Raw genomic sequence first — 26,549 nt, 5'->3', positions numbered from 1 at the left:
CAACATTGTGCGCCGGAGATTTACTAAGAAGCGATTTTTCTCCAGAAGAATGCTTTGGCTTTTCCGTATATACAGAAGAAGCCGCGGATCCACTCCAAAACTGGATACAAACCGTCCGATCAGTAACGTGCGTACTAGATTGACCAGAAAAATCTAAAGCGCAAACTCCTCTCTATAAATATCCAACCCCGCGGCTACATTCCTAGCCGTAGCCGATAGCGAGATCAAAATTTGAAACCGCGGAGAGGCGGCAGCTTGCGCCATACGCCTCCTCCTCCGCCGCGTGGAGAGGCCGTCGCCGACCACCAGCCAAGTCGCCGGAGCGAGCCCGGTGGCCGGAGAGGATGGACCACGAGAGCATCGTCGCCAGCGACCTGTCCATCTACCCTCTGCCGCCCGGGACGCGCACCCTGGCCACTCCGCGCGTCGTCCTCGCGCCGCCTCCCGTCACCGTCGTCAACCAGCCGCACGCCGACTGGCGGGGGCTCCCGGACGCCGCCGTCTCCCGCGTCCTCGACCGCCTCCCCGTCGTCGACCTGTTCCGCCTCGGCTACCTCTTCTCCCCGCGCTGGCTCCACATCTGGCGCGCCCGGCCGCTGTATCTCCACGACCGCCAGTTCACCACCCCACCGATCCCCGCCGCCAACGTCGCCAACGCAATCACCAACGTCCTCCACCACCACGTCGGCGAGGGCGTCCAGCTCCTACCCGTACAAGGTGGCGGCGGCGGAGGGGGAGGCCAAGGTGAAGGAGCGCTCGTGGGCGGCGGCGATGCCGATGAGGCCGTGACCAGCGACGACGAGATCTACGAAGACGAAGGCATCATCCAGAACGCCGGTCACGAGATCGGCCGCGTGTACTGCTTGCGAGTAGAGACCACGCGGTGGAGCCTCGATCACCTCGTCCGCTGGTGCGCCGAGCTCCAGCGCGGCGGTGCTCGTGTGCTCATGCTCGCCAACCTCGCCATACCAGAGCACCCCGAACTTCCTCAAGCCATCCTCAACTGTGGCGCCAGCCACCTGGGACTCCACGTCTTCTTCTTCACCGTGGAAGCCTACCACATCGCGGCCCTCGTCGAGCTCCGCGCCCTCGGGCTGTACGGCTGCATCGAGGGCCACGGCATGATCGACCGAGTCCTCCACCCCGAATCACCGATTCGGAAGCTGGCAATCCACGGCGGCATGGGGCGAACTTTCGCCGTCGCCGGCGCCACGCGCCTCCGGTCTCTGGTCTTGTTCGACAACCAGGTGGGCACGGTCGCCGTGGACGGCGCCGCCCGATTCCGGAATCTCTACATGAGCGATACGAAGCCATCCAGGATCCGCATCGGTGCCGCGCCCAGGTTGCGAAGAATCCTCTCCCTTGACATCTTCAACACCGTCTTGGTGATCCAAGGCTTAGCGATTCAGGTATGATAAAATCGATCGATCAACCTGCCTGCTCATTTGGTTGACACCAATTCTGAATCTCTGATCGTGCGCGTGCAGATTGGGATGATGGAGCCGCCTCCACAGATCCGTTCTGTCAGGCATCTCTGCTTACGGGTGAACTACACAGAGATGGACGTCAGGTTGCCCCGCTTGATGGAGCAGATCCTGAAGAGTTTCCCACGCGTAAAATCACTGGATATCATGGTAATGCTAATGAACAGCCAATCCTATCCAATAAATTGTTGCATAATTCTGAATTTGCTGCTTATTAATTGCTCTGCACTGATATGTCTGAATTCTGAATTCGCTGTCAATTCCTCTGTACAAAAGTGTGTGCATTTTGATTTTTTCTGACTGAGTTGTGGTCTGAATTCTGAATTTGCTGCTAATTAGTGATATGCGTGGATTCTGATTATTCTGATCGAGTTGTGGTCTGAATTCTATATTTGCTGTCAATGGCTCTGCACTAATTTGTACTATGCGTTTTGATTTTCTGATTGAGTCGTGTTGTGCCCTATTGCAGAGATGCGATGACGTTACACAAGCAGAAGGGCTCCTCCAGTGGAACGATGCACACTATGACGGGAACAATTTCTTCGATGGCCTTGAGAGTTTCAACTATCACCTGAGGTGGATATATCTTGAAGATTTCAGAGGAGGCAAGTGTGAAGTTGCTCTGATGAAAGCCATGCTCGACAAAGCTAGTGTCCTGAGACAGTTAATGATACAATACTCGACAAGCAGCGTCCCCCAGCTCACCCTGAATCAGCTCGACTTGTCTCTCCAGAATTTCAAGCTGCACACTCTAAATGGTGCCATCAGAGGCAATCTTGTGTCCTTTGTTGCAGCCGATGCTTCCGGAAGTTGCGTACGACTAGCAGCGCAAGGCTAGGTCAGGTGTTGTTCTGTCTGTGCTCTGCTTCGGGGAGAGAGAGAGAGAGAGAGAATTTTAGGGTGGCTCTTCTCAATTTCTTCAGGTGTTGCTAGTCAAATGATGCTATAACTGATATTCTGCTAAGTGAGTGAATGATGCTCTGAGCATCAATGCAGTGAATGATGATGCCCTCTCTCAGTCTGAACAATATGTTAGTATTGAGCAAAGTCAAATCTTGATAGCAGTAAAAATGTACAGTATCTTAGCATCTCTGCAATAGGGCACAACACAACTCAATCAGAAAATTCTAAAATTCTGATTGAGTTGTGGTCTGAATTCTGAATTTCTGCAGTAATGTGTGTGGAACTCTACATTCTGCTTTTCTGATTTGAGTTGTGGTGTGCTGCATTGCAGAGAGACGATGAGGTTACAGTAGCAGAAGGGCTCCTCAAAGCGACGGATGAACACATCTATAAAGGGAACAATTTCTTCCATGGCCTTAGAGGTTTCAGAGGGGGCAAGCGTGAACTTGCTCTTATCAAAGCCATCCTCGACGAAGCTCGAGCTGGGACACGGTTAAGGATGGAATACTCAACAAGAAGCAACCCCGAGCTCACCATGGATCAGCTCGATCAACTTGTCTCTCCGGATTTTCGAGCTGCTCACTCCAAATGATGCCGTCAGAAACGATCGTGTATCCTTTGTTGCAGCTGATAATTCTGGAACTTGCGTACGACCAGCAGCATAAGGTTAGGTGTTGTTCTGTGCTCTGTTTTGTCGACATCGAGAGAGAGAGAGAATTTTAGGGTGGTTCTGTGAGCGTCAATTTTTTCTGTGAGCCTTACCACTGAACATGGCCTGACACTTGCAATTTTTTTTGACATATGAACTGGCAGAAATATATCGAAATAGGCTGTGTTTAGTTTAACGCCAAAATTGGAAGTTTGAATAAATTGGAACGATGTGACATAAAAGTTAGAAGTTTGTGTGTAGGTAAGTTCGATGTGACGGAAAAGTTAGAAGTTTAAAGAAAAAAGTTGAAATCTAAATAGGGCCATAGACACTTTTTGGAACATTAAATTGAGGAGAAGCAATCTGCGCGGGCCTTTGCCCCCATTGGAAATGGATTAGGATGGATCAGCTAGCAAGAACTGGCAAGCAGCGCCACCTCTTACACGAAGGTACCTTCAAATCAGACGTCCGATCCTCTTAGGCCTTGTTTAGATCTAAAAAATATTTGGTCAAAAACATTAAATCAAATGTTTGGACACATGCATGGGGCATTAAATGTGGAAAAAAACCAATTGCACAGTTTGCATGTAAATTGCAAGACGAATCTTCTGAGTCTAATTACGTTATGATTTGACAATGTGATGCTACAGTAAACATTTGCTAATGACGGATTAATTAGGCTTAATAAATTCGTCTCGCGGTTTACAGGCGGAATCTGTAATTTATTTTGTTATTAATCTACGTTTAATACTTTAAATGTGTATCCGTATAATTCAAAAACTTTACACACAAAGAACTAAACACACCCTTAAAAAAATCGGTCAGACAAATGTTTCAGTTGACCACCAGTAAAGCATTAAATTATACATGATAAACAAATCAATCATTGAAACATTTGATTTTTTTTGCAACACAGTGAAGACACACGTTGAAACATGTTGCTATCACATATGAAACATTGAGTATTAACGAACTGAAACATACATTTTTTTCATCAGAACATAAACATGCGATATCATATTGTGAAGATTTAGTTACAACAAATACAACGGTGTTATTGGATTGTAGATTAGAAAAGTAGTTTAAGATAAAAATTATTTTGAAGGTTGCTAAATCCACGCATGCATGCATGGATAGTGATGAGAGAGAGAGAGTAGGGCAAGTAGCTAAATAATTTTTGTGAAACATAGTGAATACATACTTTAAAACATGTCGTTATCACATAGGAAACATTAAGTTTTAACTAGGGGTGGGCATGTGGTCTAACCGAAAAATTCGGTTCGGTTCCTCGGTCTTTCGAAAATCTCGGTCTTCCGAATCACAAGACCGATCGGTCTTCAAGAAAACTTAGGACCGAGCACTTCGGTCTTCGGTTAGTTCGGTTCGGTCTCGGTCATAGACCGAACTAACCATAACAGTGGTTTAAACAGCAAAAAAAAAATAATCACAAAAAAAATTATTCCATACAAGATCAATGAATCGAAGCAACTCAGATGAAGAACTACAATATGATGCCGCTAGAGCATGATTCAGGAAAAAAAAGAAGCAAATCAAAGCAAATCGATCTTGCCATGACTTGGATCCCGTCGATCTCCACAATTCCACCTAAAGCTCCAGATCCCGTCGATCTCCCACCGTCGCTTTCATCCCCGACCGGCCTCCTCAGCCATCTAGGTCTCCGGTGCAGCAGGGTCACCGGAGGGAGCACGATCTCTTCCGCCATGACAGGTGAAAGGGCGGCGCCGAGGCGGAGGCGTCCTGGCCGGAGGCAGCGTCGACGCGGTGGAGGCTAGAGGCGGAGGGCGGAGGCGGGGCGGTGGAGGCGGAGGCCAAGCGGCGGTGAGCGTGAACGCACGATGGATGGGGAGGAATGCGGCGCTGAGGAGGGAGTGAGGGGCGTGACGCGTGAGGTAGGCAGTGGGAGATAGGGTGGGATTAGGGTTTATGTTACTGGGCTTATTGGGCCTCATAGGTCTATTAGGTCACAATTCGGTTATCTCGGTTAATTCGGTTAACCGAGCCTAATGACCGAAAGACCTGAAATAAATTCGGTCTTTTGATGGCTGAGACCGAACTACTAACCAAATTTCTCGGTCTCGGTCTTGATCTTTTCGGTTCGGTTTTTCGGTTCGGTCTAATTGTGCCCACCTCTAGTTTTAACGGTCTGAAACATATATTTTTATTTTATCAAAAATATAATTATGTGATATATTATTTTAAATATTTAATTGCAACAAATTCAATCGTACGATTGGATCATAATCGGATAAGTAGTTTAGGAAAAAAATATTTACAGTAATGAGAAAAAAAGAAAAAAAAACTAGCTACTACTTATTTTGCATGCATGCAACAGTAGCAAGGAGCCCATATTTTTTTTTCATTCAGATGGGGCTACCGAACAAGATGATTTTAGCTCTTACACTGACGATGAAGTAAGGCCTGGTTTAGTTACCCCAAAATTTTTCCCAAGAACATTTCATCGAATCTTTAGACACATGCATACAACATTAAATATAGATTAAAAAACTAATTGCATAGTTTGTGGGGAAATCGCGAGACGAATCTTTTGAGCCTAATTAGTTCATGATTAGCCATAAGTGCTACAATAACCCACTGTCACGCCCCGAACTAGTCCCGACCGGAACTAGCCCGTGACGCTCCAAATTAACCTGTTAATCGATACCAGTCCCAGGAAACAGTGCTGGTATCACAGGGAGACAGAATATCACAGCAACAGAGGTCTCTTTATTATAGAGTAGAAGTACAGTCATGTTGGGCTGCGGACAGATCCCGAGCTCACAACTGCATTACAAAAGGAAAGCGGAAGCCAGGACTTGGACCAATCATCACAGGCGCGACTTGGGAACTAGGCCGAAACCCTAAAACTCATCGTAGCCGACTTGCTCCTGGAAGAACTCCTCGTCAGCAGGATCCACTTCATCTTCTTCAGCAACTGGGGGGGATTATTTATATAGAGCAAGGGTGAGTACGGGAGTACTCAGCAAGCCAGGGGAAATAAGTGTTTAATGCAGGCTTCAAGGAAAGGCTGTTGTTTTCGTAATTGATTTTGTTTGAACTCTTTTCTAAAAAGTCTAAGTGAGTGCTTCTCAAACGACACGGATGAGACAGTGCGTCTCGTCCGGTCGGAGTATGTGCAATGTATCAGTCTTTAGATCTTGAAACAGGGTTGGCACCCGGCCAACAGCTTTTCAAACGGCCACCCGGGCCAACAACTTTTCAAACGGCCACCCGGGCCTAGCTGATCCCGTCAGCTGCTGATTTTTCAAACATCGAACCCAGTTTCACAACAGCAATTTCACAAGCAGTAGTCAGACAAAACTACGCTAGGAATTACCTCACATCCGCCCATGACCGTGGGCACGGCTGTTCGAATAGTTTGTTAACCTCTGCAGAGGGGGTACACTTTACCCACACGACATTACTAACCCGGATCACCCAGCCCGTGGGGATCAGCCACGTCGGGAGACCTCCAAGCTTTCATGACAAGGCATTTCGAAAGCCGATACAGGTTTACCATATGCCGACGAGAGGGGTCCCAGACCAACAACAGGTTAGGTCCCAGACCATACTGTGCCAGGAAGCCCAGGGGTCCTCCCCGACACCACCCCGGCGAATCCACATGTCTCTCGGCATCAAGGCTCCCCTGATAAGCTAGTTACTCAGCCAGGGGTGTCCCATTCTACCCATGTGGTCGTACTTGTCTTATGTTTGGATGAAATTCCAAGGAATCGGTCCTTAAGTGCGAGAGCGGGAAACCGTACACCCGGTACGTTCCCCGGTCCGCGGTTTTGGAAATTCATTTAGTTCGCAAGCACCGACCCAGGTGTCGGGTTTTCCAAGTCTTTTGTAAAACTCCAGTTTTACCCAAGTTGTTTCTCAGATTTTAAGTTTGAAGGCGACCGTCGATACTCGCACAGAGTGCACGAATATCGAGGTGCAACTGGGTTTTTACAAGGGGACATGGTATAACAATTAACAAAGGAAGGATCAAATGCAACAAATTAGGTAGGTCTGCCAATCTGCCTTGCAGACGGGACAACAGATTAAGTGTGATCCTATCAATGCATAATATTTCGCAAGCAATACAATTAAATTTCAAATATAGGCTCAAGATGTTCAAAGGTGGCTTGCCTTGCTCGAGATCTGGAGCTTGATCCTCGAAATCCTCGCACTGCGGGTCTTCGGGCTCCGAAACTACACGCGAAACGGGACAACTCAACAAACGGCGAAAATAAAGCCCTATTAAAGACCTTTAAGCGTGCCACTATATAGATCTCGAGATTTGGGAAATTTTAGAAGTTGAACGGAGTCAAACGGAATTACGGTTGGGAAGATATTGAATTTCTAAGATTATTGGATTTTTGGTCTAAAGGAAAAGGATTTAATTAAATCCTTTTTGAAAAAGAAAAGAAAAGAAAGAACAGAGGGATGGAAATTAGACTTTTCCTCGGGCGGCTAGGGCGCGGCCCAAGGTAAATGGAGCGGCTCGGCCGAGCTTAACGGGCCGGCCGGCCCAAGACGGCCCAAGCGCGCGCGCGCGGGAGGGAGGAGAGAGAGTCCGGTGGACCGGGCTCACCACGCGCGGTCCCGGGTGGGACCCGCTTGTCAGCCGCTCGGCTCACCGTGCGGAGGGAGTACGTGGCTCATGCGCGCGGGCGGGGAAAGGACGCGGTGCACGCGCGCGGTCCGTGGTGGACGCAGGTGCGGCGGGCCCACGAGCAGCCTCACGGCTCGCGGTGGAACGCGCGCACGGGGAGGGACTGACCGGGGTCGGCTCGATCCGGTCTAGGCTGAGCTGGCGCCGACGTGGCGCCTACATGGCGGCCACGTGGGCTGGCGGGAGGTAGACGACGACCCGGCCACGAATGGACGGCGGGCGGCGGCGGCGAGCGGCGGAGCGAACCACGGCGATACGGGCAAAAGCGTGCACACCGGGCGGTTGCACGTGACAAGGGGAGACGAGCCAACGGCTCGGATTCGCCGGAGGTTGCTCGACGGCGGCGGCAACCGGCGGCGGGAGAAGAGGGAAACGGCGACGAGGTCACGAGAGGTCGATTCCCGGCGGTAAGAGCATCTATGCGGCTTCGGGAACTCGACGCTAGCGTCGGATTGGGCGGAACTACGCCGAGCGAGGCCGGCGACGAGCGGGTGCTACGGAGCTCGAGCGGCGACGGCGGCGAACACACGGCGAGCGACGGCAACGGTCGGGGCGGCGCCGGCTAACTACGGGGAGGCTACTCAAGCTACTACCGAAAGCTAGGGGGAGGAGATGGAGCGAGGAGGAAGAACGGAGAGAGACATCACCGAGAAGAGGAGGGGTGCTGTGACGAGAGGCCGGCGGCGCGGGAGTAATCTCTCCGGCCTCGGGCCGGGGAAGAGGAAGGAGAGGGCGCGGCCGAAGTCCCCTTCCGCGTCCTCGAACGCACCGGCTCTCCCGGCGCTTGGCGAAGGACGGCGGAGGCGAGACAGAGCACGGGGGCGGCGGCAATGGTGAGGAGGCGAATGGGAGAGGAAGGGAAAGGGGGAGGCTTGGGTTTATAGGATGGCAATGTCGGTTTGGGAACTGACTTAGGGCGGTCAAGGGCGCGAGCTGGCGCTCGGCGGTCGCGGCCAAAGCGGCGACAGGGAGGATGACGCCGGCGAGGAGGAAAAAGGGGAAAAGGAGGGGGAGAAAGGGGGCTTGCCCCTTTGCCGATTCGGGAAAAAGGGGGGGAGGGGAGCGGGGGCGACACGGCAGAGAGAGGAGGGGCGCGGCCTCCTTCCCTTGGCGGCTTGCGCGCGGAGTGGCGGGGGCCGGGCGGTGACGACGGCGATGACGGCGGGCGGTTTGGAGCGGAGCGGCGACACTGGCGACAGGCGCGGCAGACGCTGACGACGGCGGCGACCGGGCGGTCGGCCACTCGGCGCGCGCGCGCGGGAAACAACGGGCGGCGTCCGCGCGGGCGCGCGCACGCGAACACGGCGCGCGGGAAGCGTCTTTGCGAGCAGGGAGCTCGCGCGAGGGGAGGGGCGCTCGGCGCGGGCGACTCCCGCGCACGCGCGCGCGGCGCGCGGGCGGGGCGGAGGGGGGAGCGGGGAGAGAGGCGCTCGGGGCGACTCTCGCACGCGCGAGCAGCGTGCGGGCGGGGAAGAGAGAGAGAGAGAGAGAGCGGGAGAGCGCCCGGGGGGAGAGGGAGAGATGGGCCGGGGAAGAGGGGAAGATGGGCCGAGCGAGATTCGGCCCATCGACCTCGGGGGAGGCAAAATAGACTTTTGAGGAGGAATTTGATTGAAAGGATTTGGATTCGGAATTGAACTCGACGATAGATCGGGGATTGAGATCTTGAGATGGCACGGACACTAGACAACAAGCAAAGAAACAAATTTCGCAATTAGGGTTTTTAAGAGATAATTTTCCCGCTAGGCGCCACGACGGAACGGGCGCTACACCCACATATGCTAATGGCGGATTAATTAGGCTCAAAAGATTCGTCTCGCGATTTCCAGACGAGTTATGAAATTAGTTTTTTTTATTTGTGTCCGAAAACTCCTTTCGACATACGGTCAAACATCCGATGTGACACCAAAAAATTTTCAATTCGCAACCTAAACAAGCACTAACTGATCTCTCTCTAGTGAGGGGTGCGACGTCGGTGAGGAAGAGGACAAAGTGCGAAGAGGGTTAATCTTAGTTGTTCGGCAACGGGACATTGTGTGAAAGTTTGTTTTGTTTTCCGTGTGCACGCTTCCCGAACTATAAAATGTATTTTTTGAAAACAAATTATGTGAAAGTTACTTTAAAAAATCATATTAATTTATTTTTAAAGTTTAAAATAATTTATACTCAATTAATCATGCGCTAATAGCTACTGTGTATCTTTTCTTCTCTTTTCCTCTCCTCTCGAGCTCACCTATTATTGGTCCATTCTAGAAGCAGGAGCCTATCTGCTCCGGAGTTGGATCCGAGCCGCCCGATCAGTAACGTGCGCAGCAGATTGACCAGAAAACTAGAAGAAAAACTCTATAAATATCCAAGGCCCGGTACTTTCCTAGCCAGCTGGCAGCCTCCAACCCGAAAGCGATATCAAAATTTGAAACCGCGCAGAGGCGGCAGCTTGCTCCACACGCCTCCGCCGTGTCGAGATTTCCGACTCGCCGGAGAGGAACAATGGAAGAGGACCGCCGGAGAAGCGCCGCCTTCGTCATGTCCGGCTTCAAGTCCTCGCCGACGGAGGCCACCGAGTCCACCCCGCGCGCCTTGCTCGCGCCTCCCTCCACCAACCGGCACGCCGACTGGCGGCGGCTCCCGGACGCCGCCGTCGCCCGCGTCCTCGACCGCCTCACCGTCCTCGACCTCTTCCGCCTCGGCTACCTCTTCTCCCCGCGCTGGCTCCACATCTGGCGCCTCCTCCCGCTGTATCTCCACGACCGCCAGTTCACCACTCCCCCGATCCCCGCCGGCAACGTCGCCCAAGCAATCACCAACGTCCTCGAGCTCCACGTTGGCAACGGCGTCCAATTCGTACCCAAACAAGGCGGCGGCGGCGGCGGCGGACATGGAGGCAACGAGGTAGCTGCCCCTGATGGTGGAGGCGGCGGTGGCGGACATGGAGGCGCCGACGACAGCAGCAGCGACGAGGAGAGCGGCCTCTGCGACGACGTCATCGCCCACGACGCCGCCATGCTAAACGGCGGCTTCGAGATCGGCCGCGTGTTCTGCTTCCGGGTAGAGACCACGCGGTGGAGCCTCGAGCAGCTCAACCGCTGGTGCGCCGCCCTCCATCGCGGCCGTGCTCGTGTCATCGTCGTCGCCAACCTCCACCTACCAGGGTACCCCAGATTTCCTCAAGCCCTCCTCGACTGCACCAGCCTCCTGGAGCTCCACCTCTTCTTCTTCACCGTGGAAGCCTACCGCATCGACAGGCTCCTCGTCCTCGGGCTGTACAGCTGCGCCTGGGGCCTCGGCATGATCGACCGAGCAATCCACCGCGAATCGGAGATTCGGGAGCTGGCAATCGACGGCGTCGAGGGGTCAACCTTCCGCCTCGCCGACACGCGCCTCCAGACTCTGCGCATGTACGAAAACCAGGTGGGCACGGTCGCCGTCGACAACGCCACCCGATTACGGAAGCTGCACATGCACCATACGTGGCCATCCAGGATCAGCATCAATGGCGCGCCCAGGTTGCGAAAGATCGTCTCTCTTGACCTCTTCACCACCGTCTTGGAGATCCAAGGCATAGTGATTAAGGTATATTTGCAAATCGATCGATCAACCTGCCCGCTTGCCCAACCAATTTGATTAACACCAATTCTGAATCTCTGATCATGCGTGCGCAGGCTGGGATGGTGGAGCAGCCTCCAGAGATCCGTTCTGTCAGGTATCTCGGCTTACGGGTGAACTACACAACGATGGTCGACATGTTGCCCCGCCAGATAGAGCAGATCCTGAGGAGTTTCCCACGCGTAAAATCACTGAAAATCCTGGTAATGCCAATGAACGGCCAATCTTATCCAATCAATTGTTGCATAATTCTGAATTTGCTGCTTATTAATTGCTCTGCACTGATATGTCTGAATTCTGATTTTTCTTGCTGAGTCGTGGTCTGAATTCTGAATTCGCTATCAATTCCTCTGCACAAAAGTGTGTGCATTTTGGTTTTCTGCCTGAGTTGTGGTCTGCATTCTTAATTTGCTGCTAATTAGTGATATGTCTTGATTCTGATTAAATTTGCTGTCAATTGCTCTGCACTAACTTGTACTATGCGTTTTGATTTTCTGATTTGAGTTGTGTTGTGCTCTATTGCAGAGATGCGATGACGTTACACAAGCAGAAGGGCTCCTCCAGTGGAACGATGCACACTATGACGGGAACAATTTCTTCGATGGCCTTGAGTGTTTCAACTATCACCTGAGGTGGATATATCTTACAGGTTTCAGAGGGGGCAAGTGTGAAGTTGCTCTGATGAAAGCCATGCTCGACAAAGCTAGTGTCCTGACACAGTTAAGGATGGAATACTCGACAGGAAGCCTCCCCCAGCTCACCCTGAATCAGCTCAACTTGTCTCTCCGGAATTTCAAGCTGCACACTCCAAATGGTGCCGTCAGAGGCGATCTTGTGTCCTTTGTTGCAGCTGATGCTTCCGGAAGTTGCGTACGACTAGCAGTGTAAGGCTAGGTCAGGTGTTGTTCTGTCTGTGCTCTACTTCGAGAGAGATTTAGGCTGGAGATGGATTCTAATAGCTCGAGTGGATGTCCACCCGTTTATTGCATGTCAATTAGATGATTACGAAAAATTTTTAAAAAAATTAACAAGATAGATCAATATGTAATATATCACTCCACAAACATGTAAGTTCAAATTCAACTTCTACAAATTATAACAAAAAATAACAAATTTAATTGTAAATATACATATAGTAATTTAAGTTTTGATTGTTATTTTTGTTACAACTTGTAGAAGTTGAATTTTAACTTGCATATTTATGGATTGATATATTACATGTTGATCTATCTTGTTCATATTTTTTCAATTTTTTTCATAACCATTTAGATGACATGCAATAAACGGGTGGACGTCCACTCGAGCTGTTAAAACAGTTTTCCATTTAGGCTAGCACTTCAATATCTTCAGTTTGTCTAGCTGTCAAATGATGCTAACTGCTGTTCTGCTAAGTGAGTGAATAAAGGGTAGTGGTGGTTTTTAAGAACTTTTATCATTTCGCACAGTGTTATTATTTGAACTAGAATAAGGGGAAGTGATGATTTTGAAGAACTGATATCATTTCGCACAGCATTACTATTTGAATTAGAACATATGTTTTCATATAGAGGGTAGTTGTTGGTTGGAACAATTTATGAGTGCTTTAATATATACTCCATAGTTCACGATATTTACGAAATGTGTCAGCTGGGAATATGGTACTGACAATTGGGGAATCATGTAGCCTTCATTCCCCAAATAGTTTATTAGAATGGTCTGTCTACCTCTTGCATATTTCCATACATGCTGTTGCATATTTTGTCAGGTCACAAGATAGCACCATACCCATCTTTACTTAATCCTAAAGAATTACTCATTTTTGTGAATTCTCTTGGTTTGCATGTTGAAGTGTACACAAATGAGATAAGCATCATGCACTTTCTTTGTGGACAAAGAAGTGGAAATTCTTTGCTTGAAATTATTATTGATGCTCACTGCCTACATATGAGAAGCTTCATTAGAGTGCCTACAAATGCAGTATATATGTGCAGTCGCAACAATTTTGTGTGTTAAGTCAGCCTACCACCAATTCTGAAGACACCACTTATCATGCTTAAACTCTGACTCAACTGGGCATGATCATCTTCCATATAGGTTAGATATCTGAATCTTGATCAGATCTGTGTTAACAATGCTATGAGCATCAATGATGCATTGATGCTAAGTGAATGATGATGCCCTCTCTGAGTCTGAACAATATGCTAGTATTGAGCAAAGTCAAGTCTTGACAGCAGTAAAAATGTACAGTATCTTCTTCCTGAGCTCCGGTCATCGCCACGGCGTCATCTCACCTCCTCGCCGATCAGTCAGTCACCCTCCGGCCGACGGACACCGGCCGGCGATGTCGAAGAAGAGATAGATCAATGGAGAATTGGAAATGAGAAAACACACACTGGCAAATGGATGGCTTCTTCGTTGTCCCGGCCGCATATCCTTTCCTATGGCTTTCTTTAGTTAGTGTGCCAAAAATTTTATTAAATATACGGACACACATTTCAAGTATTAAACATAGACTAATAATAAAATAAATTCTAGATTCCGCCTGTAAATTGCAAGACGAATTTATTAAGCCTAATTAATTCGTCATTAGCAAATGTTTACTATAGCATTACATTGTCAAATCATTGCGTAATTAGGCTCAAAAGATTTGTCTCGCAATTTACAGTCGGATTGTGCAATTATTTTTTTTCGTACACATTTGATGCTTCATATATGTATCCAAACATTTGATGTGACGGAAAAGTTATAAGTTAGAAGAAAAAAGTTGGAATCTAAACACGGCCTACGTAGGCCCAACAGAAAATTGAATCTCGTATATCTGGTTCTTGGGCCTATATTATCCATCAGTCCATCACAGTTGTTGAATCATTCTTGGGCTGTTAGGCTAATTGCCTAGTAGAAATAAAACATTAATACCTTTCTCAATGACTCGATCACAGTAAATCCTAGGCGAAATTTGGTATGGTCCACTCTTCTAAAAGATGTCTTTTCGAGATATGTTACCTGCTACCTCTGTCACAAAATATAGCTACATTTTTACTACACTCTTATTTGGACCAAACACAATCATTCAATTTTGTTTCATCTTACTTCTGTGCTTGTATTTTAGAACGGAGAAAATACCTTATTAAACTTAAATACTACTAGACCCAAATCCTCGTTACTTTTAGATTTTTTTAAAAAAAGTTTCCTTTTTATTAGCATTATCCTTTTCATTTAATTTTTCCTCGCTTCCTGTTCTCTCTGCCCATTGGAAATGGATCAAACTGGTTTATATCAATTCGATCAGCTAAGCGAGAACTGGCGAAACAGGTGGACTGAATGACATGCGGGCCCATCAGTTCTTTTATTTGACTGGGATGCCACGTAAGTAACAGGTGGATAGGATGCAAATTGAACAGTTTATAAAGTTGACGAGTAAATGGTGTTCAATAAATCAATAATATAAAAAAATAACACTTTCTCCCCATATAAATTCCATCTAGCGTAAGGAGGAGATAGGGAATAATCAAATCAGCACGGAACGTGCAGGCATAACTTCAACTTAAAAGTCAAATTATATGCATGGATATTCAATTCAGTCCATAATGTGATTAATCAAATAATTCAATGTGTGTAGTACATTGACTATGCGTTGGACGCTTAAATTCATTGCAACTAATCCAATGTTTATAGAAAATCAATACCTAATATAACCCATTTTTGTTGATTTATTTTCAAAAATATAATTTCAATTATTCTTCTTCTTTCTTTTTTCCATTAGCATTCCAACTTTTCGAAAACCTTCATGATATTTTGAAAGTAGAGGTCATAGCAACTTTTTTACGAGTCGGGCACACACGCGCACACACATTCACGTGGTTAGGAACTAATACTCCAATATGGAGTATCTCTAAAGATACCCCTAATCTGTGTTCTTCTCTCAACTTTTCCAAACCTCTCGTCTCTCAACTTTTTCAAACCTATCATCTCTTATTTTCCATACGTATGTTTCCCAAACTACTAAACTGCGTGTTTTTTTAAAAAATTTCTATAGTAAAATTGCTTTTAAAAAAATATTAATTCATTTTAAAAGTTTTTTTTAACTAACGCTTAATTAGTTATGCTCTAATTCTTTGCTTAGTTTTCTGTGTCAAGAGGCCTCAAAACTCAGCTCTAAAGTCTAATATTTTTTAGTTGATCCTTTTTTTAACAAAAAAGAAATTAAAAATGCATTTTGAGTTTCCTCCCCCTTTTAATTTGCATTTGCATATTTTTTTCTAAAAATTAATTTATGCCTCCCACATATTTGGACTAGTGGCGAGTAGACAAACCATTTTGCTGTTTGTTTACACGTCAAACTCGTCGTCGGCCTCCCCCTCACCACCTTCCGATTCCCCTTTCTCCCATTCGCACGGCTTCTTCGTCTTCTTCTCTTCCCTCCTCTCGCCCACCCCCCCTCGCAGATCTCGCCGCGCTCTCCTCCTCCTCCTCCTCCTCCTCCTCCGCCGCCGTCTCCGCGAAGTCGTTCCCGCCGCCGCCGCCGCGGGCACCGCCCACGCGCTCCGTTCCGGCAGGCGGCGCGCGCTCGCTCGCTCGCTCTTGGTGTCTCTGGAGAAGAAGCGGAGAGAGAGAGAGAGAGAGAGGTGGAGAGGAGGGAGGGGGTTTGCTGGGGTAGTCTCTAGAGGCTCCCCCTGCTGCCGCCATCGCCGTCGACGGCTCCTCCTCCCCTCCCCCGGTGGAGATCCGGGGTGGTGTTCCTCGGTAAGCGGGATTGGTTTTGGTTCCGGATTCGCCTCGCGGTGGGGGCTATCCGTTTGGTGGGGCGCGGCGGGATGGATCCCGTCGTAATCCGCTCGCGAGGGTAGAGCTGTTCGTCGTCGCTAATGCGGGGGGTTTCGCGTTGTTTGCAGGGTTCACGCATAGGAGGTGGCGGCTGCGCGCGCAGAGGCTCGGGGGCGAGGGCGGCGGCGCGGGCGAGATGAAGGGGTCGGCCATCCCGGCGGTCGCGATCATGCCCTCGCCGCTCTTCCTCTGGCGGTTCAAGGTATCGTGGCCTTCTTCAGCTCAACTCATGGTACACTGATACGGCGAGGCGATGGATTTAGCGCCGATTTGGTTGCAAGTGCCAGTTGTCTCCTTTGCTTAATTTTACCTGCTTGGGGTTATCGCAGCGCGACATTGCTATGTAGTTGTAAAATAATCAATCATGTTATGTGTTTGTCCTGGAGTATAGTTTGGTCAATACCTTGCAACTGCGGTAAAGGGTATCACAGGAATCACGGAGGAATTACTTACCTTTGCTCAAAGCTAATCGCAGAGATGACTACTACTCATAGTTGGGAAACATTATTGGATTGAGGAGAAGTGATCTTACTTCATAGGGTCTAGTCTTTTCCAGATATTTGTCCTACACATTAATATTTCCCTCCTTCCTGCTACTGATGCATAAACCCCATTTTATCTGTACCATTAATTGTAATAAAAGGAAATCGAGAATCATGATTTATCCTTTTCTTCTAAATGAAAACTGAAGAAGAGTAAAACTCATCTCATGTCTTATTCTTGGCTTCACTGGGATGTGCTTTTATCCTTGACGGACCAAGATAATAGTGTTGACTTCCCTTGAAATATATGGCAGGAAATAGCATTAATCTTGGCATGCATAATGAAATGGTCTTTCAGGAATGCCAATTTTCACTTATGTTTTCTTCTACAGCTTAACTTTGAACTGCATCTGAGAGGCATGATAGAAACTACACATTAGTGCAGTGTACAATTCTTTACTCCCGTGTTATTATGTAACTGAATATAAGGAGTATTTAGTACAAAAGTTATCCTAAGCTCTTGATTCTGCATTTACGTGCATCAATTTTACTTCTCTAATCACTGATAAACCCATCCATTTTTCAGGTTGTATTGTTTCTCCTATGGGGTTTATGCTGTTGCAAGGTATTCTCGCTTTGATCTAACCATATCTTTTTTCTTGATATGATCTGAATCTCTTGTTGTAGTTCTAATTCACATATTATTTTGGTGTTACAGATAGGTTGGGACTCTGTTATGAGAATGAGTGCTGATCTGCGAGACTTATTTCTTTACGAAGCTTTCTTATACTACAATCCGCTTCTTCTTGTGGTAAGTTTCTTTTGTGAAGTATGTATGACAATCTCAAGGGCCATTACTGTAGAAAAGACAGCAAATGAAGGCACTTCCTGATCGTTTTGTACTTGTGGTTCATGTTTTTGTTGTAGGCTCTGATGATTTGGTTATGGGGAGTAAACCTGTGGGTCTTTGCACAATCATCAGTGAATTACGCAAGGGTGTTTGATCTTGCACAAACACATTTATCGCATCGAGAAATATGGAGGGTATGCTTATCTGATTCTCCTGGTTGCACTTTCTGTTTATGAGCTTAACTTGATTTGGATTTTCATAAGTTTTCTCCCTTTCAAAATGCATCTGCTCTGACATAGTTTGCTATGTACAAATTTGTATGTCTGGCATACAGTTGCTGTCATGACAATGAAAGGGTTCAAAGTTTGTCTATGCCATGCCCATGTTTGGGAAAAGTTTGCAATATTTTATTTAATTGTCAACCCATCAGGATTTATTGTGCTAGATGCATTTTACATTTGCTGCTTCATATTCATATGTGCACTTTTCTCTGGTGTTGTGTTATTACTTGATTTTGTCATATTTTTGGCTAATGCAATCTTCATCTTTTTATTTCATTAACAGTGTGCTACTTGGCTTACTTTGATTGTTCCCACGAGTATGACAGCTTACCTATATTTGTACTCACATGGAGAAGTGTCCCTTGCTGCATCTCAACCAGTGTAATATCTAACCCATTAATTAGTTCATTTCATGCCTTGTTCCTCTTGTGTGCTTGAGCTCATGATTTTTTTTTTGTGTACTTAATGTTTGGTTATATTGTTGGTAGTGCTTACCAATAGTCAATTTGTGTGTAAGAGTATCGCGTTCCCAAAGCTCTCAAAAGGAACACTGCACCTTTCTTTAGCATCAACTGTTACTGTACTTGTGCTTTGATTTTCCTTAGTCAAATAAGTGGAAAGTCTCATCTAGTACAATAAGACTTTTTATGCAAGACAAACAAATTTTATGAGTGATGGATGGTTTAATTATTAGAATGAACCTAAAGGTTTGTACGCACTGTTTCTTTTTTACTTGTCATTTACGTCATCGGCATGGTCACTAATACACGTATTTAACCATTCTTTTACTAACCATATGTACTGATGAGTGATGACATTCTCAGTGACAAGTCCTAGTACTTCTGTATGTACTTGAAGTTTTTTTTTTACCCTGTATATACTTGAAGTTTGTCTGCATATGTTTTAAAACAAAACCAATTTAAGAACACTAGGTGTAGGGTATATTGCCTTCTTGTTTGTTCACCATGTTGAAGATGAAACTATCATGCAGTGTTGTCATGTATTGTATCATGCCGTGCCAATTCCAGGGTGGTGGAACTAACATATCTTTCTGCCTATTTTCAGGTTCTTTTATATGCTATCCTTCTTATAGTCCTCTTATCTCCTTTTGATATGTTTTACCTGTCGTCACGCTTTTACTTTCTGAGGACAGTGTGGCGTATAATGCTTCCATTGCAAGTAAGTTGTACAATTTGTTAGTAAGGGGTGTGGTAGTTTTTGTTTTTAGCTGTGCAACATGCACTATGCTACTGCCTGTTGTGACTAAGCATATGCCTTTTATGTCCTTGCTGTGGAGCCAGCAATTAGATCAGACTAACTTTTTTGATGGTTTCCTTCCCCCCTGTTCTGCAGGCAATTACATTCCCCGACTTCTTTTTGGCTGATATTTTTACATCCATGTCAAAGGTATGGAGCAATTTATTTAAAATTGTTGGTTGTGGATTGTTTTGTGTACATTATTTCTGTATAGAGAATATAGGGAAAGACTTACTGTCTAATACTATATGATTCTCTGTTTGGCCTCTAGGATTTAATGTGTACAATGTTCTCTACAAATTAAAAAAGCACTACATGACATGCTATATTTTAGTTTGTAGAGAACTGTTTCTTGCTTGTATTTGGCCTGAGTTAGCATTCATGATACTTGGTATTTTACCATTTTGCCTAATTGTTGCATTTCTTCACAGGTCTTCTCAGACTTGGAACGTTCAGTTTGTCGCATGGTCAATCGGCAGGTTAATTTCTTATACTTACTTTTTTTGTGGGGAATTTCTTATACTTGCTGTTGTGCTATGTGCATTATGTCCTCAATGGTCTCTAAGTGACTGTCAAACGACATGCCATTGGCTTATATTGACAGTTGTAAATTATTGGTATAACTCATCTCGTTCCTGTATAATGTGTTCATTATTATGATATTCTACAGGTTGCAACGACCGCTTGGCTTGAAGCAGATTCAATTTGTGGCAGCCATTCTGTAGCTATTCCTCTAGTTCTTGTGTTCCCTTATTTGTGTCGACTCTTCCAATGCCTTCGACAATACAAAGATACAAAGGAGAAGACTTGTCTTCTTAATGGTATTTACTGATTGTTACTTGTTGCAATTATGGCTTGCTTTAAAAAAATGATCTAGAACGCATTCGTCCCATGTTTGCTACCAGTTCCTCTAACCAACAAACATTTGTCTCAAATCCAGCACTCAAGTACTCGACAGCGGTTCCGGTGATTTTCCTTTCAGCTCTCAAGTATCATGTATTCCCTGACAAGTGGGTTAGCTTTTATCGACCCCTCTGGCTTATGTCCAGTGTTATAAATTCGCTGTATTCCTTTTACTGGGATATAAAGCGAGATTGGGATTTGAGGTGTGCTATCTTCACATGATCTTTGTTTTAGAGCTTCAGCATGTGTTTTCACATCTCAGTTGCTGCTAATAGTTTCTTTTCTCTGCAGCATCTTAACTAGGATTTTCATGTTCAAAAACCCAAGTACATGGACTAACCTTCTTTATGGGCAGATCTGGGTATGAGCTCAAACATATACATGATTTTAGTTAGTCCAGATAGGCTCTTTTGTCACCAAGTCCTTTTATGATTGTTTTACAGGTATATTACTGGGTGTTAGCCAGCAATCTTGTGCTCCGCTGTACATGGACGTACAAGCTTTCAGCACATCTTCGGCACAACTACCTGACAGTGTTTACAATAGCAGCGCTGGAAATATTGAGGCGGTTTCAGTGGGTGTTCTTCCGTGTCGAGAACGAGTGGAACAAGATGACAGCCAAGCAGAGTCTGGAAATGTCATCTGACATGCCCTCTGAAGGAGACAGGCTTTTGGATTCAAATAGTCATACAGTATGAACTACGAACCGCAGGTCTCATATTTTGTGATACCGATTCATCATTCTTTTAGTGACCCTTATAGCCCGATTCAAGTCGAAAATTCTGTTTTGTTTGTAGAGGCCAAAAGGTCAGGGTTACATGATAGGTTTCTATAAAAATTGATATTCTTGGCACACTACATATGCAATCCTTTTGGCTATATATATATATATATATATATATACCATTTGTAATCCCATTGAATCCAAAGAGGTGTTTGTTGACAGTTGACACATCAAAGAGGAATATTAATACCAAAGATTTTACATGTTATTATGATTGTTATATGACTTAATACTAATTGACATCTCCTTTGCAATTCGACTGTGCTTATGAATCTCTATAAAAAGTTTCGAGCGAGAGACAAATCTGGAGTTGAATGAATTTTGGGGGGGCCAATTTGCTATTTCTAGCCCAGCTCGCTTTCAACAAATGTGCTAATCCTCCATAGATATAACAATTGTTCGAATTAATATCTGATTGACGTAGGGACCATATCTACCAAACATTTGAATCAAGGCTGATAATTTAACGGGGTTAGTGTTTAATTAATTGCAACAAGCATCATGTCGTATTTGTTTATCCCATGGTTGGTAAAGTGCCCTCTGCGCCAGACAAACTGCTTATGCAAGCAAACTGTTTCATATTACCAGTACCAGATATTTGATGGCCTCCTGGCTGTGACCAGATAACAAGTCACATCACCTATAACGGACGCCCATGAAACGGCCAATAAGCCTAATTTAACTGTTAAATTATAACACTAATCAGTGTGTCCACCCACAGAATGGATGGATGGATGGATGTATTTATTTATTTTTCTGATAAGCAAACAGATGCACTGAGAATTCAATTAGACATGATTCATCGTTTGCTTATCCTTGAGGATGGCACCAATCACAACCCAACATAAGAAAGCACTGAATTCTCGCACCATATGCTACCATCCATTCACCATCCATGTAGATTCATATATAGCATGACCAATCGACCATAAATACATACACACATACAGAACATACACTGGGCAGTACAGCCAGTACTAATACACACACTTGACACTCCTAGCTAGAAGCCTAAACAAAAGCATCCACTAAGCCACTAATTAGGTTCCTAATTACTTTCTATTATTCTTGGTGGTCACCATGGACATCGATCATATCCATGCATGCTTCATCCTCCATGGCTCCATGGATGTATGAGACCATGATTCCATCATGATTGATCTGATCGATCTACACAAGAATCAATGGACATTGCTGCGGTGCACGACAGCACGAGCTGATTAAGCTAGGAAGCTACGGCGACGAGAAGGCGTCGTCGAGCCAGGCGAGCCGCTCGCGGCCCTTGTCCGCCGCCGTCTCCGGCGGCGGCGCCGCCTGCTGCTGCTGCGTCAGGAGGAGAGACTGCAGCGACTCGCGGAGGCGGTTGGCTCGCCGCCGGTGGCGGATGCGCCGGAGCACGGCGTCCTTGTCCAGCGCCCCCGCGCCGGGCTCCGGCCTGTGCAGGTACAGGCAGCTCGTCACCGGCGGCGCCGCCCCTCCCGCGCCGCCGTCCTCGTGCCTCGCCGTCGCCGGCGGCGAGTTCTTGGACACCATGGACGCCATGATATCGAAGGCCGACTAGCTTCTTGTGTTAAAGAGTGCAAGGAGTGTATATGGACAATGGACAAGCTAAGATGAGAGTGAGAGTGATTAGCAAGTGAGCTGTATTTATACATGGTTTTAGGAGGAGCTCAAGATTAATTAATCAACTAATCACCTAATGAAAACGACATGTACTTAAACCAAGAAGATCAAAACAGGTAGCTGTAGGACATGGTTTCACGTGTCAGGGCTAAGCTGATGAATTGTTTTTTCTTCGGTTGTTTTTGTCCATTGATGGTGATTAGACGAATTGTCCAGAACATTCGAGTGATCCCTTTACCCCAAAGGTAATTAGGTAAATGCCACGAGTAGGTATGTGAATAAAGTTCAGCATCACTTTTTGACGTCTTCAGCCTGAAATCCCGTCTTCCGTTTCAGTTTCCTAGAGATTCAGATTAAAGAAGGCTAACAGCTAGTGCTGCTAAGTCATTTTTTAGGGCTGTTATTAGTAAGTTATTAGTAGGAGTGAGTGACAACTGAACAAAGCAATGGGTACAAGTAACCGGCCAGTGATTGACTGAGGAAGAAAATAACACTGAATTGGCCGGACACGTGAAGATCACATGAAGAGAATCGATTCTTTTGTCATAAACCTGTCACACGCTAGCAACAGAGAATCACTTTTCCATCGAGGACACTTTTCTCCTAGCAACATTAATGCTTCTAACTTAATTAGTCGAATGCACAGTAGTACGGTTTCATTAAACTATGTGCAAATAGTAAACTAGGTGTGGTTAACAGTATTACAGTAACCCACCGTCCAAACATGTAGTAGAATTAGTTTGCAGAGTTACCTAGGTAAATGCCTCTCCTGGTCTTTTGAGTTTTGACTCTTGTGCTCTGTACTTCTGCAGTGGATAAACCTTCAAAATACTGATAATTAGATTCCAATGAATCTGTATATATACTGACTGACAGCAGTGATCTCTGATGACCGACCGACCGACTGACTGTGACCGTGTTTAGTTGTTTTGGTAAAAAAATTTTAACGTATAAGGACACATTTGATACTGTGTAATTGGTTTTTTTTCGTCCATATTTAATACTCTATATATGTGTCTAAATGATGAAATTTTTGAAAGTTTACACACTGCCCATATTACCTTCAATTTAGGATTACTCTGAACAAAAATGAAAGGAACATCTCTGAGAAAAACAGGACATTCAACGGTGAAGTTATCTCATTTCTGTGCTGCTGCTTAATCAGGAGGGGCCAACCGGCCAAATACTGTCACCATTAATCAACAAACTATGAGAAAGTGAATGCCTAAACAAACCTGTGTGCTGTCAGGAAATTTAGCAATATGAATACAGATCGATGTCATGACGTGTCAAGTTCTCAATATTTTTTTAAAGGGGCAATTGCATCAGTGCCCCTACTTTCGAAGCCAATTGCTGTTTTACTCCTACTACTTTCTAGGATTTGCAGTTTTACCTCTACTTTTTAATCTGAATGAGCAGTGTACCCCTACTTTTAAGAGCAGGTTTTAACGGTGTTAGTTGCAGAGAAAAGGACATTTACACCCTAGGTGGTTATTGTATTTTTGCCCCCATTTTTTTCAACTTTGTGTGATTTTGCCCTTATTTTGTAAATTCAGCTTGTAAGTAATTCAAATATGAGCATATGTTGTGATGTTTTTGTATTTTCACCAAAAAAATCACAAATACTATACACTTACAAAATCTGACCAAATTTTGAATAAAATTTCGACAGCATTTCAATAGCATTTCGATAGAATTTTGACGAAACTAGCACAAGTCACATTGATAGGATTTCCTCCATTCCCAACAAATTCCTCTTTTCTGCCCGCCTCCAGCCGCCTACCTCGTCTCGCCCTCCAGCCGGATAGCTCGTCGCTGGGAGCAGCCGCCTCCGCGTGGAAGAGCTGCGACCGCCGACACCTTCGGGGAGCGGGCGTCGGCTGGCCCTCGACGCGGCAGCCGTCGCCGCCAGCACGCCCTCGGCCGCCGCCACCTCGCGCACGGCGCGCCCGCGGCGGCCGCCAACTCCTCGCCGCGCGCGCCCTCGCCGCCACCTCCGCGCCGTGCGCGCGACCTCGCCGCCGACTCCGCGCCGCGCGCTCGCCCTCGCCACCACCACCGCTGCCCTGCGCGCTAGGGTTTCGACCGCCGCTGCAAACTGATGCACGTGGTGGGAGACGCATGGGGTGGGAGATTCAAAGCCTTATCCATTCCTTTAGGGGTACAAAGGTAATTTCGTAATTCCTAAAACCTTTTTTTTATTTTCTTTTGTATTTATTTAACACACAATATGGGACCCACCAAACGGCTGTCACAAGTGGGGATAGACGGCTGTTTCAGATTAAAAAGTAGGGGTAAAACTGCAAACCCTAAAAAATAAGGATAAAATAACAATTGGCTTTTAAAGTGGGGCACAGATATAATTATCCTGACAAGTACTCAGGCATCCTTTTTTGACAAAGCAATAAAGCAACGATAAATGGCTATCTGCTTTGCGGTAAAAGTGTAAAACCTGCGCTAGCAAGTGTGGTTAATTGCTTAATTGCGGGCCACGGCCAGTGTCAAGAAATTCCTTAACAATGGATATTACGATGTGCATATACCTGAATGGAATAAGTTCATCTGAGGTATCTAAATTTGTTGACGAATTCGGTTTTTATTCTTCAACAGAAAAACTAGATACAACATGTTCCTTAATTATCAAAATCGGTACTCTCTCCGTCAAAAAAAAAAAGACAACCTAAGAGACGTATAATAAATCTAGAGGTGTCACATCCCCTCTTAGTTGCTTTTTTTTTTATGGAGGGAGTACAACATAAGTCCAATTTGAAAGGCGTTTTTGTTTAATATAGCGCCTACGTGACTTCTTTGACTAGGTATTCGTCCCACGTGACATTGACGTAGCGCTTACGTGGTAATTCAATCTAAGAAAAATAATAAAAATCATATATCAGCTACACATATAAAATAATAATAATAAATAGTGGAGCCCATGTAGCCCCACGTGTCATTCTCACTACTCTAGTATTCTCTCTAGCCTCACTCCCTCTCTTCTCTGTATGCCCTCTCTCCGGCCGATGAAGCGGGACAGGCGGCGGGCGACTGAAGCGAGCGACGGACGGGGCGGAGTGGCCGGCCGCCGGAGTGGGGCGGGCGGGCGGTCAGCGGAGCAGGTTGGCGGCAAGAAGGGTGCCAAGGCTGCCTTTCCCGACGAAGACGACTACTAGCCCCCACGTCACTGCCCCACCCGGACAAGATCGGAAAGAAGAGACACTACATCTTTACTGCCATGAAGATTTGACTTGTCCAATGCTAGTATATTGTTCAGACTTACTTTCTCCGTTCCATAAAAAACCAATATAAACCAATATAGTACCGGATGTAACACATCGTAATACATCGTCACATACATATGTTCATATCTTCTATTATATACTAAAAGTCCATTAGATTTTCTAGAAACGCTCTCATACCGCCATGTGACACCCTACAAACACTCCTATGCCGCCACGTGGCGCTCTAATAAATTTAGAATTCTAAAATAAATCTAACCGTTAGTTTTCATTTAATCTGGTGGACCCATTATTTTTTACCATTGGATCTATAATAAAAATAACCAATCCGATTTATCTTAAATGGCCCACGTAACCCCCATAGGTGGATAGGTGCATGTACGTACGTACGTACGTCATGCACGGCCCTACGTTCATCTTTTCTCCTTTTTTCTTTTTTCGATCACAAGAATAAAAACCGAATTAATTATTTCAGCCCATAGATATTAAATCCAGCCTATATATATGCAAAAATATATGTACATGCCAATAATATATTATTTTTTTCATATATTATATATATTATTTAGTACGTTGGGCCCCAAATAATAATTATTAATCTATCTATCTATTATATACTAAAAGTCCATTAGACTTTCTAGAAACGCTCTCATACCACCATGTGGCACTCTACAAACACTCCAATGCCGCCACGTGGCGCTCTAATAAATTTAGAATTCTAAAATAAATCTAACCGTTAGTATTCATTTAATCTGGTGAACCCATTATTTTTTACCATTGGATCTATAATAAAAATAACCAATCCGATTTATCTTAAAAGGCCATAAACCGCCGTGTGGCATCTACAAACGCTCCTAAGCCGCCACGTGGCATTCTAATAAATTTAAAAAAAATACTATAAATCCGGAGAAAAGAACATCTAACTATCCACTTTCACTTAAATTGATGGGCCCATTATTATTTTAACCGTCAGATTTAATCTCATACAAACAGAGAGATGGAAAGAAAGACCA

General features: G+C 45.7%; 4 protein-coding genes across 4 annotated transcripts; 3 read left to right on the top strand and 1 right to left on the bottom strand.

Annotated features, from left to right (window-relative positions):
• The first annotated feature begins 204 nt into the window (after positions 1-204).
• LOC4352690 (uncharacterized) lies at positions 205-2,563 on the top strand. Its single transcript, XM_026022277.2, has 3 exons — positions 205-1,409; positions 1,488-1,634; positions 1,954-2,563. Exons 1-3 carry the CDS (start codon positions 345-347, stop codon positions 2,320-2,322), a joined length of 1,581 nt encoding a protein of 526 aa, XP_025878062.1. The 5' UTR covers positions 205-344; the 3' UTR covers positions 2,323-2,563.
• A 7,528-nt stretch (positions 2,564-10,091) lies between these two features.
• On the top strand, positions 10,092-12,784 carry LOC9270477 (uncharacterized). The gene is made up of 3 exons (XM_015763826.3): positions 10,092-11,287; positions 11,377-11,523; positions 11,846-12,784. Exons 1-3 carry the CDS (start codon positions 10,205-10,207, stop codon positions 12,206-12,208), a joined length of 1,593 nt encoding a protein of 530 aa, XP_015619312.1. The 5' UTR covers positions 10,092-10,204; the 3' UTR covers positions 12,209-12,784.
• Positions 12,785-15,663: 2,879 nt separating this feature from the next.
• On the top strand, positions 15,664-20,888 carry LOC4352689 (uncharacterized). The gene is made up of 13 exons (XM_015765219.3): positions 15,664-16,042; positions 16,192-16,325; positions 17,192-17,230; positions 17,324-17,416; positions 17,533-17,649; positions 18,020-18,115; positions 18,802-18,915; positions 19,090-19,143; positions 19,425-19,472; positions 19,664-19,814; positions 19,934-20,099; positions 20,188-20,257; positions 20,340-20,888. The coding sequence occupies exons 2-13, from the start codon at positions 16,260-16,262 to the stop codon at positions 20,592-20,594; spliced, it is 1,269 nt and encodes a 422-aa protein (XP_015620705.1). The 5' UTR covers positions 15,664-16,042; positions 16,192-16,259; the 3' UTR covers positions 20,595-20,888.
• Positions 20,889-21,553: 665 nt separating this feature from the next.
• Positions 21,554-24,415, bottom strand: LOC9272261 (uncharacterized). The gene has a single exon (XM_026022083.2). It carries the CDS (start codon positions 22,220-22,222, stop codon positions 21,914-21,916), a length of 309 nt encoding a protein of 102 aa, XP_025877868.1. The 5' UTR covers positions 22,223-24,415; the 3' UTR covers positions 21,554-21,913.
• Between the last annotated feature and the right edge of the window lie 2,134 nt (positions 24,416-26,549).

Source organism: Oryza sativa, chromosome 12 (assembly GCF_034140825.1).
Source record: "Oryza sativa Japonica Group chromosome 12, ASM3414082v1".
Lineage (NCBI taxonomy): Eukaryota > Viridiplantae > Streptophyta > Magnoliopsida > Poales > Poaceae > Oryza > Oryza sativa.
The sequence above is the reverse complement of the archived record's forward strand: the minus strand, read 5'-3'. Positions and strand labels throughout refer to the sequence as shown.